General features: G+C 48.7%; 1 protein-coding gene across 5 annotated transcripts in view; it reads left to right on the forward strand.

Moving 5' to 3' along the window:
- LOC106742891 (unconventional myosin-XVIIIa-like) overlaps window positions 1-13,335 on the forward strand; it is a 50,417-nt gene that overhangs the window by 32,546 nt on the left and 4,536 nt on the right. For 3 of the 5 annotated variants that reach the window (XM_014616249.1, XM_014616257.1, XM_014616279.1), the window contains 4 exons: window positions 9,176-9,304; window positions 9,694-9,837; window positions 9,931-10,020; window positions 12,973-13,332. In XM_014616249.1, the coding sequence (XP_014471735.1) occupies window positions 9,176-9,304; window positions 9,694-9,837; window positions 9,931-10,020; window positions 12,973-13,332 (723 nt within the window). Of the gene's footprint in view, window positions 1-6,337; window positions 8,372-9,175; window positions 9,305-9,693; window positions 9,838-9,930; window positions 10,021-11,015; window positions 12,184-12,972; window positions 13,333-13,335 lie in introns of those variants that run through there. The other 2 variants (XM_014616261.1, XM_014616270.1) reach the window with 2 other exon arrangements.

Here is a 13,335-nt window from a genome sequence, read left to right on the forward strand (position 1 = left end):
GGGGGGGGGGGAATAGGGGGGATACTTTTCTACTTTCTAAGAGCTGTAATTGCCCGTTAGGAAAATCTTATTACGATTAATTCAGACGTGAGATAAATGTATATAATGCGCAAGGAACGGCTTCTTTTTCACTTTCCGCGCACCCGTCGTGTTTTGCGCGCGGCACAATTTTCTAATTATCTTCTCCTACTTTCTCAATGGCAACATGAGATTAACGTTAAATGACACGCGCGTATTTACGACAAAATTACTGGGTCGTGTCACAGATAGGAGATCGCAGCTTTAGATTGCGCGCGGCGGTGGAACTTTTCGATCGCGTTTTTAGGAAGCGCTTCTCTTCCGCATGCGCAACGCGGATATCTTTCTCCTCCTCCACTCTCTCTCCCTCTCTCTCTCTCTAATAAGAGCTAATTGATTGTTAGGAAAATCGCATCGCAATGAAATCAAACGTGCGAAGAGCATAATGCGCGTCCGCGCGCGGAACGAGTTCTTTTTTACTTTCTTTACTCTCTACGCCCCGGGCGAAATCGTTGGCGACGACGCGATAAACGATAAACCCGATAAATTCACGGGCCGCTCCGATAAAACGAGCGCGAGAATGGGACGTTACCCGGCGGAATGAACTCGATAAACCCGCCGGAAAGTGATAAACTTTTACGGCGACGCGGGGTGATCGCGCATGGGGCGCCGCGATTCGGCATTAAAACAAAAGTGCCGGGACGTCCGATGCGTCTCGCGAAAGAAGTTCGCGATTTCATAACGCGGCCAGAGCTCTTTTCTCTTCTTATGTGGTTCCCTTCCTCCCGTCGTCTCGTCTCCTTTCTCTCGTTCGTCAGTAGGCCAGCGGACATTCTCGCCGGCCGCTTTCCAACCGCGCGCCGCGTCTGCTTCGAATTTCTCGATGCGGCGCGGCGAGACGGTGGCGGCCATTCCCTCGCGAAGATCTATCGATCCGACAGGTAGGATGCAGGGACCTTTTCTACGTGTCCGAGGCGAACGGCCCCGCGTCCCCGTTTCCGCAATTCGCTCGAAAAACCCGCAATCCGGCCGATGCAAGCCGAGCCGGCGAAAAAGCGCGTCTACCTCAAGGAGGTTTCACATACGACGCCGTGATCCTCACGCGCGTCTCGCGATCGATCCTTCGTGTTTCTCACGCGTTCCTACTTGGCGAATTATTATTTCACTTGCGAATATATCCAACCTATACACGTCGCGAAGGGCTAGCTAAGCGTCCCGCGTACTGGCCGGAGAATACCGCGGTGGAGCAAGGCGGGAGAGGGGGGGGGGAGGGGACAAAAAGCAGATGGGAATTGCCAAGCGCCTTATTCGGGTAGACGAGAAAACGAGAAAGAGGTCCGCCAGTCCAGACCGGTCCTTGGTCCATTTGGCAGTGTTCCGCTGCTCCATTCAAGGTTCACCTGTCCAAATCCCTTTCCCTTGCACTTTCAAATCCACGATATTTTAGCGAGGGTAAAATCAAGGCACGCCTGGTCAACGTGGAATCCTGCGTTACCCTGTGTAGGCCGGAATAAAAAATTTCCCTCTGGATATTTTAAAATGTAAATGGGACGGTGAATCGCAAGGGATCTGTTTAACATTTAACGGACGTTAATTTGACGAGGTTCAACGTGTCCGGTCAATTTAGCGAAGAGTATGTGTTTAAGCTGTATCTTTTTCCATGTTGTTACCTCTCCGAACCAAATCGAACTCTATGTGTATTGAAAAAAGAGTTTGATAACAAATACCAAATATTTAGTGAGACAATTTCAACGAAGTGATTTGATTACGGTAACCAAATCATTTAATTGCATGATACGTGTAGCTAAATTATTCGGTTGGTATAAAAAAAAATCACTTACTCACCACGTATCATGCAACTAAATGATTTTGTTATTGTAGCCAAATTATTTCGTTGAAATCATCTCGCCAAATGTTCGGTAATCTCTATTCCGAACTCTTTTTTTTCAACGTATCCTTTGATCTTTCTTCCGGTCAGAATTCGGGAAAGAGTGCCGGAGAGCGTCGTTAACATACACGCGCGCACGTTTCATTCCTTGAGATTATTTCCGTGGTTATGCGTGTCACAATCTGATCATGGCCTCATTACTATTCATTATTCGCATAATTGCAGTTTTGATTGATCGAGCGTTTCGATACGCGTCATACGTTTTCCTCGTCTCTACATATCCCGACACAATAATCCCGGGGATTTATATTCGGTGCCTCGTCGAGCGTGTCAGTACCATCACCAGCGCGGGCGCTCAGACATACGTTTGAACGCGAGATTTATGCGCGTGTGTTCGTGACATCACCTGTATGGTGGGGAGATAGAGGAACGCGCACCTGATGCGGAACGAGCTTTCCGACGCGACGATGCGACTGTGTAACCGCTCCTGCACTCAGTTGGTGGTTGGTCTCGGTTGAGATCGCGACAACGGACGTCGGAGTATTTTTCGGCCTTGACATTGCGCAGCAAGCGCGAAAGGAGCGAAAGGTCGCTTTTTGTCGGTTCGCTTTGGGATCGCGTCGGAGGAGTGTGCATATGCGTTTTTAGTGCGAGTGTCGCGTCGTTTCTTCCAACGCGGTCGAGCGGCAGTCGGAGAAGCATTCGTTCGAAGTAATAGATGATCGTTTAGAATATTCGTCCGCGAAGAGAACCGAGCCGACAGATCGCCAAGTACACGAAGAATTGACGTGTGATCGATTCGAAACTGTATGAGAACGGGGTTCGATGCCATGACAATTAATGCGTTGTTACACGTTAATCTATATGTGTGGATCTCACGTAAAGAGAGTGGAAGAAATTATAATTACATGTATGAGAGTGTATTGATTAATCTATCCTATATTAACGGTAAATTTTTCTCGTAAAATTCCAAGGTCCCAAATACGTTCGTGACAGAGTCGAATTTATGCTCCAAATTAGCTGAAAATTTCGTGCTCGCTTATCCCAGCGATATTTATCGGCGAAACTTTGAATGGTTCACTTTACCGTATACAAAATGGTTCGTTTGAATACCCGGTAAAAATCGGTGAAGGGTGGCGAGAAGCGACGAGGCGGAGAAGTGCGTTCGTGTTGCACTCCGCAACGAAGCCCGCGATAGAGGGAAGAAGGGAGATACAGAGAGAGAGAGAGAGAGAGAAAGAGAGAAAGTCGATTTCTTAATTAACCTGGGAGAGAAAGAGAGGGAGAAAGTCTATAGCCACCGGTACTTGTTAGCTTCGATAACGGTAAACGTCATCGGCCTGGAAGTAAAGCACCGAGCCGCTTGAGTGCTTTCTCGTTGCCGACCGATCGAGAGACACGCCGGTATTACGATCGTACAGGAAAGTAACAGAATCGATTCGCGAAGATCAACGATCTTATTTGCGCTCGCATCTCTACTTTTTACTTTTCCACTCGAACATGAACGCTTACTCAATGTAGATTTGCGCAGATACCGCCTCTTTGACCTGTCAACGAGCTCAAACTTGATAATATTAACCTATTAATTGCCAAATTTTTTTGTTTGAAATTTCTGGCCTGATAAGTTATATATATGCACAAAAAGTTGTGTAACAGTATAATTATATTCAAATTATGTTTTGTTTTGATCCCCAAATGGGGATCGTGGCAGCTAATGGGTTAATTCCATGTCCTCGGTCCTTTTAGTCCCGATGAGCTTTCGCGGACGAAAATCTCGTGACAAATATTTCTTTGCGAAGAATAATTATTTTGAAAATTCAAAAATTACGTTAACCAACGAAAAATCGACTTTGTCGAAAGAAGAAGCGCAAGTTTACATATGCGTATACTTTTTCGTTGTATTCGTTTATCTTCGCACGTCTGCTCGGCAACCAAGATCAAGGCGTCGTCATTCTTAGTCATCTATTTTGCCAATCGAGTTCCATGCTGAATGGGCGCTTTTTATTCGCGTACAATGGGATCGTGTTTCGATTTGAGAAACGAAAGGGACGAAAGCACGGTTCCCGCACGCAATGAAATTTATTTCGCATAACAAGGCCTTCGCGCAGAGAGTGAGAGATTTAAATTAATATTCGTGTAACGGTTATTTTATCCCGAAGCGGGAAATATCGTCGTACACACGCGGAATTAACGGTGAACATTGTAAGACGAACCGCATCTCGAGAACTCCTTTTGAAACTCCTTCCGCGCGCGTAATTATCAAAAAGGACTTAATGTTTTTGGCGGCTTTAATGTAGGCGTCCGTTTAACGGGTGTTTCTCCGAGAACGAATTCATCGCTTCGCGCGTAATTAACGAGAGGAAGATGCGGTCAACGTTGCGAAATGTACTTTACACAATATGCCTGTTGCGCGCGTTTAATTAACCAAAGTACCAGTGAATTAAACCGGCGCCCGCGGTTTCTGTACCTATTAGCATCTCCGTAACCTATTTATTTCGCAAAAAGAAAGAGGCGCGCGATGCTGATACGTGATATGTGATATGAATAAAGAAAGGATTCTAACGATGTTTCTCGGTACATTCGCGGCACAGAAGTCCGTGATTCGCGAAGTAAGATAATTCTTCGGTGAGAACTGGGTAACGGTATTATGAAAAATCTAGCATAAGAAGAAAAAAAGAAGGAATTAAAGCATCTTCGTTCATATACGTTTTTCAATGAATATTCAACGTCCGCATCGCTCGTTATCCGCTGAAATGCTTAAGAATACGCGGCGCATTCCGAAATTGCTTCTATCGTAATGCCGTCTCGATCGAGTATTCACTTCAGAAAGATCCTCCGATATATCATAACATTAAGAATCCTCCCGTACGCTGAGCCTTTCAACTAAACTCTCGCGCGCGTCGGTTTATCGGAGCTCGAAGACACGGCGTCTCCCTTCAATGAAAATGATAAGCTGGCACCCGAGTATTAACCGGCTGCATCTTCCTGCCAGTTGAGAGTTGCAGGCCGATGCGTGCAACCGGCTTCAAGATAATCTGCCCCCTTCCCACTGGTACCTCGATCCTCTCCTCTTTATTTCCCTCACTCCTCGTCTCTCCCTCCTGTCGTCTCTCATTCTCTCTTTTTCTCTTTTGCACACTTCTGCCCTCGCAGTCGGCTGCGTATCCACTTTTACGCGGCTTTTACAGCATTAAGTCGCGGCTCGTTCTGGGCGGCGGAAGAGAGAAAAAGGTTCTTACGGCGACCATTCATTTCGCTGCTTTCGCGAGTGCGAGAATCACCGCGGTTTTGATATCGTCAGTGATAGGGGTGCGATCTCGGGACCGACGATAAGTGCGGCAAACTACTCGACTTTAATGATAAGCGGCTAAAACCCCAAGTATAGATATCTTCCTGTGCGACTAGAGTTCATCCTTTCCCCCTTCCCTCGAACCGACTGTTTTTTTATATTTTTACATTACTCACACGTACGTTACGTACGCGTTTACATCGCTACGTTACGATTAAACACTCGACATTGGATCACATGTTGTTTATATCGGTATTCGCATATGAGTTCGTTTATATACGTGAAGTACTCGCGCGAAATATTACGAACTATTTAGCACCGTGCGAAATATTAGCAACGGACACTGTTTGAAACACGATGTTGTCTTACGTAGCGGAAATAATAAGCGCTTGTTAAAGGCGCGAGTAGTCTGTACTTAAGCCTTGAGTCGTTAGTTCGACGCTTCGGACCGGCATATAAACAGATTTTCTCGCGAGACAGCCTTTATTATATATATTTACTATAAGTCACTATCGTTTCACACCGACTTGTTAATGTCTAATCGGAGAGTGCGAACGTTCGGCGGATAGGGAAATATCAGTGATCCGAGACTGATACACCGATATAATTGAGAAGATAATTTCGCGAGAGATAGCTCGGAAGGGAAAATTTTCAAAAAGATAATCGCGATAATTCGGAGGAAGGTGCACGTTTCCCCTTTTTGTTTCTACAGTTTCCGATAGAAACCCGTTGAAGAGAAGACATCGTGAGGAAATCGAGCAGGAGCGCGACATACGACACGTGCGGGCGAAGGAAATTACATACATACGGTGAAATGTCACGTTAAAAGTGAAAGTATTGGAATTGTTCGGGAGAGAACTCGAAGGTGAATCACAAAGCAAATGTTTATCAAGAAAAGACGCGTTCGGAAAGACGTGAGAAAAACTCGTGCTATTTAAATACCACCGATTATTCGTCTATTCCCAATGCGCCAGAAAGCTGACTCGGGGGTGCATGAAAATTTGGATGCAACAATACGAGATGAACTAACGATTTCGACGAAAGACGATAAAATTGGAACGCGCCCTCTTCGCCGGAAGTAACGACCCGGGGAAGACACCGTCGTCGTCGTCGTCTCTCTCTCTCTTATCGAATCGGACTTGCGGCAATTCATTAACATGTTCGATAACGTGTCGAAATGGGCGGCCGCTGGCAGCGGCGGCGGCTCGCGCTTGATCAAAGCTAAGAGCAGCCCGAACGTGTCGAAATCGTCGTCCTCACCTGTGAAAAAGCTGAGCCAATCGGCCGCCTCCCCGAGCAAACCGTCGCGTACCGCGAAGACACCGATAATCCCGAAGATATCAAGCAAGACGGGCACTAACGAGGCGGTTAATCCGGCCCGTCGCGGTCCCGCCAATTTGGATTCTCCCAAGACTCGACTTTTCTCGCCTTCGAAGCCGCGACGATCTCCGAGCGAGACCCGGCCGGATACGGCAAAAGCCGTCTCACCCACCGCGCGCAACAGCGACAAGAAAAAGGTCTGCAAGTCGGCCAGTTCGTCTCCCACTTGCACGATACTGGAGGATCGAGCGTTGCTGAAGAAGGGATTGATTTATACGCCCAACGATAAGATGCCGGCGAAGCCCGAGGCCCTGCGGGGGAAGGCCACCTTGGACCGTTCAGTGAGCCTGGGCTGCGTGTCTACGGACAACAACCACACCGTCCCCCGCGGGATTCCAATTTCCTGCGAGAGAAGATCGCTGGCGAATGAGAGAGACAGGAAGGCGGAATCATCCCGGCGAAGATTGACGCCCATGAACAGATCCACCAGCCTGTGGAGCGTACAGGCGCCGAAAGCGGATTGCAATCAATGTAAGAGGCCTTCCGGCACGTCCGCGAAGCTGAACTCGGTCTTCAGGCCGAGCAAGATACCGCTGCCGGCGGCACGATCCACCGGTCTCGGCCGATCTCTCGCTGATCTATCGCAAGTAGATCGCGTCGGAGAGTCGGTCCACCAAGTCATCAGTTTCGAGCTCGATCTCGACGGCGCGTCGAGCGAGCGTATCTACGAAAATTGCCGCGAGACTCTCGGTCGCGCCTCCAAGCTGGGCGGCAGCCCCGGCATTTCGGTGTCTACGAGCAACCTGGAGGAGAGAGCCGCGCGGCTGATGGCGCAGCTAGAGGACGACGACGACGAGACGATCGCGCCAATGGACGTTGTCGTAGATGTCGCTCTCCCGCGTAGAAATGAAACTGTCTACGAGGATCGAGAGACCTCTGATGACAAAGTCAAAAGCAATGTTATCGAGGAGAAAGGTGGCTCCGATAAGAACAGTCCGGACGAGAGATCAGTGAGGCGCGACGAGGAACCGAAGAAAGCGGCCGGCGCTTTCAGAGATAACACGAGGCCCGAGGAGGACACTTCGAAGAGAAGAGAGCCCGTCGCGCGGGAATACAAGTCGAGTCGAAGAGATTGGACCAGCAGAGAGCGGAAAAGCTGCGAGAAGCCTGAGGAAATCGCCGAGGAGCCGCGGAGGAATCTCAAGGAGAGCCCGAATATCCAAGAGCTGAGGCGCAATTGGGAAAGGCGAGGCGCCGCGGATCAGGACGTCGACGCGAAGGCGACGACGATTTATACCGGGAACTCCGGGAAGAAAAGCGTGAATCTATCGAAGACCGCTCGGAATGAGAGCGACGTGGTCGACGGCGCGCAAGACGCGAAGAGGAAGCAGTGCGTCGGCAAAAGGGCGAAAGACATCGAGCACTTGGTGAATTTCTTCAATTGCAAAAACGCCGAGGCTTCGAAGGAGACGGCCGCGCGCGATACTTGGATCAAGCCGAGATCGCCGGAGACGCCCGCCGCGTCTTTGAAGAAGAACGAGCCCAAGAACGGGCATGAGTACAGCGGTTACGCGTCGGACGGCAATTGCTCGGAGGACAGCGGGCATATGAGCAACGAGAACGAGGTGGAGTGGAAGGACACCGTGGACAATCAGAATCAGAGGGAGACGGTCGAGTTCAAAGGTACGCGGGAATACTACGACACGATCGAGCGAGCCGACGGCATGAAGATCTTCGACTCGACGATCGCCCGCAGACTGGCCGAGTCCGAGAAGCAGGCGAGCCCCGCGGTGTCCAGCGGTGCCAGCAGTATCGACAGTTGTCGGGACGACAGATGCCTGGAAATTGGACGACAGGTCCGTCCGAGCGATGATTACGCACAGTCTTACTAGCGGTCGTTGCTTTCGAACTAGCCGATACCGCGCTCGGTAATTAGGAGCCGGATAATTAGGTCGCGTCGCTCGCTCTGCGTGTCCGCATGCGATCCGCGCGGCGGAAAGAATCGAGATCCTCCACCACCGAGAGATCCGTAAAGCTTCGAACGTTCGAGCGACCTACGTGAATCATCCTATCAGTTAGTCGTCCGGCCATTTTCTCGTTCAAATTTCATCGACGCCTCCTAAACTCTTCTTCTTCATATAAATAATATCTCTATTGTTATCTGTATAGGTAATGAGAATCGTTAGCAACAACAACACACGGTAATTATCTGGCGATTAGTGAGAATATGTAATACATATAAAACTGAAAGTGACCATCTATCGGCGTGGTTATCGATGCCAAGTACATTCACCACACACGGTCTTATGTAAAAGCGTATCCTCTCTCTAATGCAATCGAGACGCCACGATGCGCGGCGCGTTTACGCTCCAGAAGGTATATGTGTACATCCTTCGTTTCCATAATCGCTGAAAGCGGCGATAAACTGTGTCATGCGTACTCCAGAATTTTCCATCTTGCCCCTGAACTCGGCATCGATCAGCATGGATTTTTCTCTCGTTCGCGCGTACACGGCTAATTCCCCTCGATGTAGGTCGTGTATCAATCGTGATCGGGGATATGAAATTAACAGCGGCGGTAAAATTTACGCCTCGGGTATCGATTAACGTGACATCTGCGAGAGAGAACTGACGCGAGGCCACCTCTCTTTTTGTTCGCAGATATTCTTCAGGTCGGGCACTTTGGAACGGTTGGAAGCTCAGAGGGACGAGAAGCTCACAGGTCACATTATTCTACTGCAGGCGAGATGCAGGGGCTACCTGGCGCGACGCAAGCTCAATACTCTGAAGGTAGATTGTTAGTTCCCCCCTCGGATCGAGAGACGTTTCTCCCGAATTAGAAAAGTGAATTCAAGAAGAAAGTTTTCACAATTAAGCGCGAGAAATCGCGAGGGAACACTCTCGCTCGTTTTTCCTAATTAAAGAATCGCAGTCGTTTGCCTTCGAGAACTACGACTCCGTTCGTAACTTAATAAGTCGAAATTTGCGAAGAATTATTCATGACGTGTTTATGGAAATTCTCGTTCTTTTACATCTGGGATCTGAGACGGAATATAAAAGCGATTAACGTCTTCGCGCTTAACTTGACACTTTCCTCGCTAGAGCGACACGGTGTAAATAAAATATAGCGATAATTTACGTAGCGGATCTCTCGTATTGTGAGCTGAATTTCTTTGCAGCTGCAAGATCTCGCTGTGAGATGCATCCAAAGAAACGTGAGGAAGTTAATGTCCGTGCGGGAATGGCCTTGGTGGAGATTGTACGTGAAAGTCGCGCCCTTGCTGAACGTTCATCGGACCGAGGATCAGCTGAAGGCGCGAACGGTGAGAAAAAAACAGGAAAACGATTTCTCTCTACCGTGAGGTTTATCCGCTATCATTGTTGTCTAAAATCGCAACGTCTTTGCATTTCAATAGGAAGAGCTCGAGCTGCTCAGGGCGAAAGTGGAACGTTTGGAGCAGGAACGTAACCACTTGAAGCACGACAACGACAAGCTGGAGGCGAAGGTAAAAAAACTCAACGAGCGTCGAAAGCTTCATAATTACCGTGCGCCTTAATTAACGACGAGTCATCTGTCTACTTTTTACCTACGATTGGCGCAACGTTTCCTTTCTTCCGCGACTGATAAGCGCATTCTTCACGATCGTTGCCACGGTCAGATCGTGCTGCTATGTAGTTTCTCTGCCTGATCTGAACGCGATATGATTCTGCGTCCGACCACACGATCAATCTAATAGAGGCACTCACGAAGGATGTATCAAGTCCGAACCGCCCGTTTAGGCATTTGCGGCACGCACGTCGCGCAATTGGGTTAAGCATGCCAGACGACGCGTGTCGAGCATGTGCAACTATTATCGTGACTCGACCGGCGGACCGCACATTGAACTTCCACTAACTCTGATCCGCCCGCTGATACACAAAAATCCCGACAACCCACGCGAACCTCGCGCCAAAGACGGCCATTCAAAAACCACCTTTCCTTCCTGCACTTTTTTCTACGTCTCCTTCTACGCGTTTCCTCAGCAAATTATAATTAACTGAAACTACCACTTACCAGTGATACCAGTAATTGCTGGTTTACCAATCACTCGAGTAACGGTAACTAATCGAATGAATATCGCGCGACAAATTTTTCCAATACTCCCGACGTTCGAATCTCTTTCCTCAAGCCCCGGCGCTGAGTTCCGTTCATTCTTAATCGCGAAATGAAGTTCTCTCTCTCTCTCTCTCTCTGTCTATTCTATTTTTATAAATACCGAGGCAATCCATAGGTTTCCTGCCGAGGTGCTAATGCTATATCGCCCTTCTCCCTCCTTCTCTCTTCCGATACTTTTCTCACGAAATCCACGGAGAGCCTGGCGGATAGCCAGAATCGCCGTCTCGTATACATCTCCCCACCTTTATCGCCCCCGTGGCTCTTCTCTTTCTCGCCGTCTTTCCCTTAGAATAACTCGGAGGTGACCGCCTCCTCCGCCGGACGCCTCTGGCCGCGATCGGCCGACCCAGGAAGAGGCATAGGCAGTTGCACCGCGACTCCTTGCCGATACGGACGCCGTTGTTATCGTTCGGCGTTACGCAACTCACCGAATGCAACGAGTCTCCGACATGGACACCGGCCGTTGAATCCGACACAGAGCCACGAGAGAGCCACGAGAGAGGAAACCAGTTCAAAATGTTACTTGCGACAATTTTACCATCGGAAATCCGTTCGGTCATCCGCCGCATGGATCGGAACGGTGCTATTCTGAACGTCGGACGAGCTTAAACGCCAAGCCTAACCGTCGTCGGCTAAATACCTTCTTAAAGTTACCTTCGATACCAGCGGCTTAACGTAGATCAAGATGCCGTCCTTGCCGATGATGTACCCGCGCGCTCTGACTCCTTCTTACGACAATCGGTATCTACACGCACTGGGAAACGCGAGTTCGGCCGGCACGATCGAGAGGAACGACTCGTTGAGCAGCCTGAGCAACGGCTTATCGAGCTCACCGAGTTCCATGATGGCCTTGGCGAGGAGGCCACCCTTGCCGCCGTGCAATCAACACAAGAGACCACCTAGCAGGGGGCGCATAATCGGCAATTCCGCCATTCGAAGCCCCTCGCCTTGCAGTGTCTCCTCCTCCAGCGTTTCGTATCGCGCCAAATCGCCATCCGTCGCGTCCTCGCGAAGTCGCTCCCAGCTAGGATCACCGACCTTCTCGACTCCGCCGCGAAGAACGTATCCGCGCGAGAGCATGTGCTCACCGGCAGAGGAGGTCTTGGTCAAGGAACAGGCCCCGGTCGTGTTCGACGCAAGTCTCAACTTCGTCCTGGGCTGCGAGCGGCAGAGAGTGAAGCAATCATTCAGACCCACCGCCTCTCACCTCGAGCCGTCCACCGCCTCGTCGTATCTCTCCTCGAAGATCTCGCAGTTCTTGAAACGCACCGATCACATTATGGACGAATGGCGTAGCCTCGGCCACAAGGACGAGGTGGAGAACGAGCCGGCGAGTTTGCCGCATAACCGTGACAAGCCTCGCATTACGATCGGAAGGAGTCAGAGCGCCACGAATATTATGATACGCGGCTTCCAATATTATAGCAGGTCGAGCAGCGTAGGGAAGAGCCCCTCGAGGCGCTCCTTATCTCGCACCTCGGAGGATGGCACTCTATCGGAGGGAATACAGGAGGTAACACGACGGAAGGGGGGAGGCGTAAAACACGCTTGAAGACGGCTTGCAATTTGAAAGATAATTTTAAAAATTAATTCAAACTATCCTTTAAATTAATTAAAAAAAAGAAAGAAAAACTTAAAAACAATGTAAAAAAGTCCAAGTTCCGCGCGCGAGAGTCTGATAAACATCTAAACGTATAAGTGATAAGAAATCCCTGTACGCACGCTATATTATTACAATGGAAGAAAAAATATTTGAAGAATAAAGAATTATTATTTAAATATTTATTCGGTGGGTATTAGTGGTATATTTGTTAGAAACAAAATACATATTTATACATTGAGAAAAGGTGTTTTTAATGAGAAAATATATACTCTTAAATATTTCGCTTTTCATGAGAGCAATTATTTATTCTATATATTTAAATGAAAGAATATAAATGTAGGTAAATATGTTATCAATATCCACTGAATAAATATTTTGTATTTTTTAGATATTTTTTCTTCCAGTTTGAAGTTCCGGACAATATTTCGTTAATGCTGACTATATCCTACAAACAACATTTATAACCTAGAACAAAACTTCAACGTCCTTCAGCACTCAAAGTCCTTCAAACGTTAAATACGATACTAGCCTTACAAGTCCATAATGATGCAACTCAACATTTTACTCCAACTTTGGACACGTTTGATATTCAAAGGCGACGAACAGAAATTATAAGGCATGAAGTAATAATGATCCGTAGTTCGCGTGACGTATCATATTTTGTTGCTTTACGTAAGATCTGCTTTTCCCGTGTTCAAGCTGAGCGAGATGACCGCAGACTTCGCGGAGGAGCATTCAACGTCGACGCTAGCGGCGGAGAGGATCGACGCCGAGACATCGGAGCGTTTGCGACTCGAGCGGGAATTACAGGATGTGACCGAGGCTAACAAGAATCTCCAGCAGACGACGGAACGGCTGGAAATGGAGCTGCTGTATGCGAGGGCTGCCGATTTGAACGGGGTCGCCTCCGACGGCGAGGAGGGCGAGGATGGCGGGGTCTACAGGCAACGATACGAGCACGCTATCCGCGAGCTCGAATTCACCAAGAGGAAAATGGCGCAACAGCACGAAGACGATCTCGAGCAGCTCGTCGGTCTGAAGAAACAGTTAGAAAAGAAGGTA

The sequence above is a fragment of the Dinoponera quadriceps genome, unplaced genomic scaffold (assembly GCF_001313825.1).
Source record: "Dinoponera quadriceps isolate SergipeBrazil2010 unplaced genomic scaffold, ASM131382v1 scaffold3, whole genome shotgun sequence".
Lineage (NCBI taxonomy): Eukaryota > Metazoa > Arthropoda > Insecta > Hymenoptera > Formicidae > Dinoponera > Dinoponera quadriceps.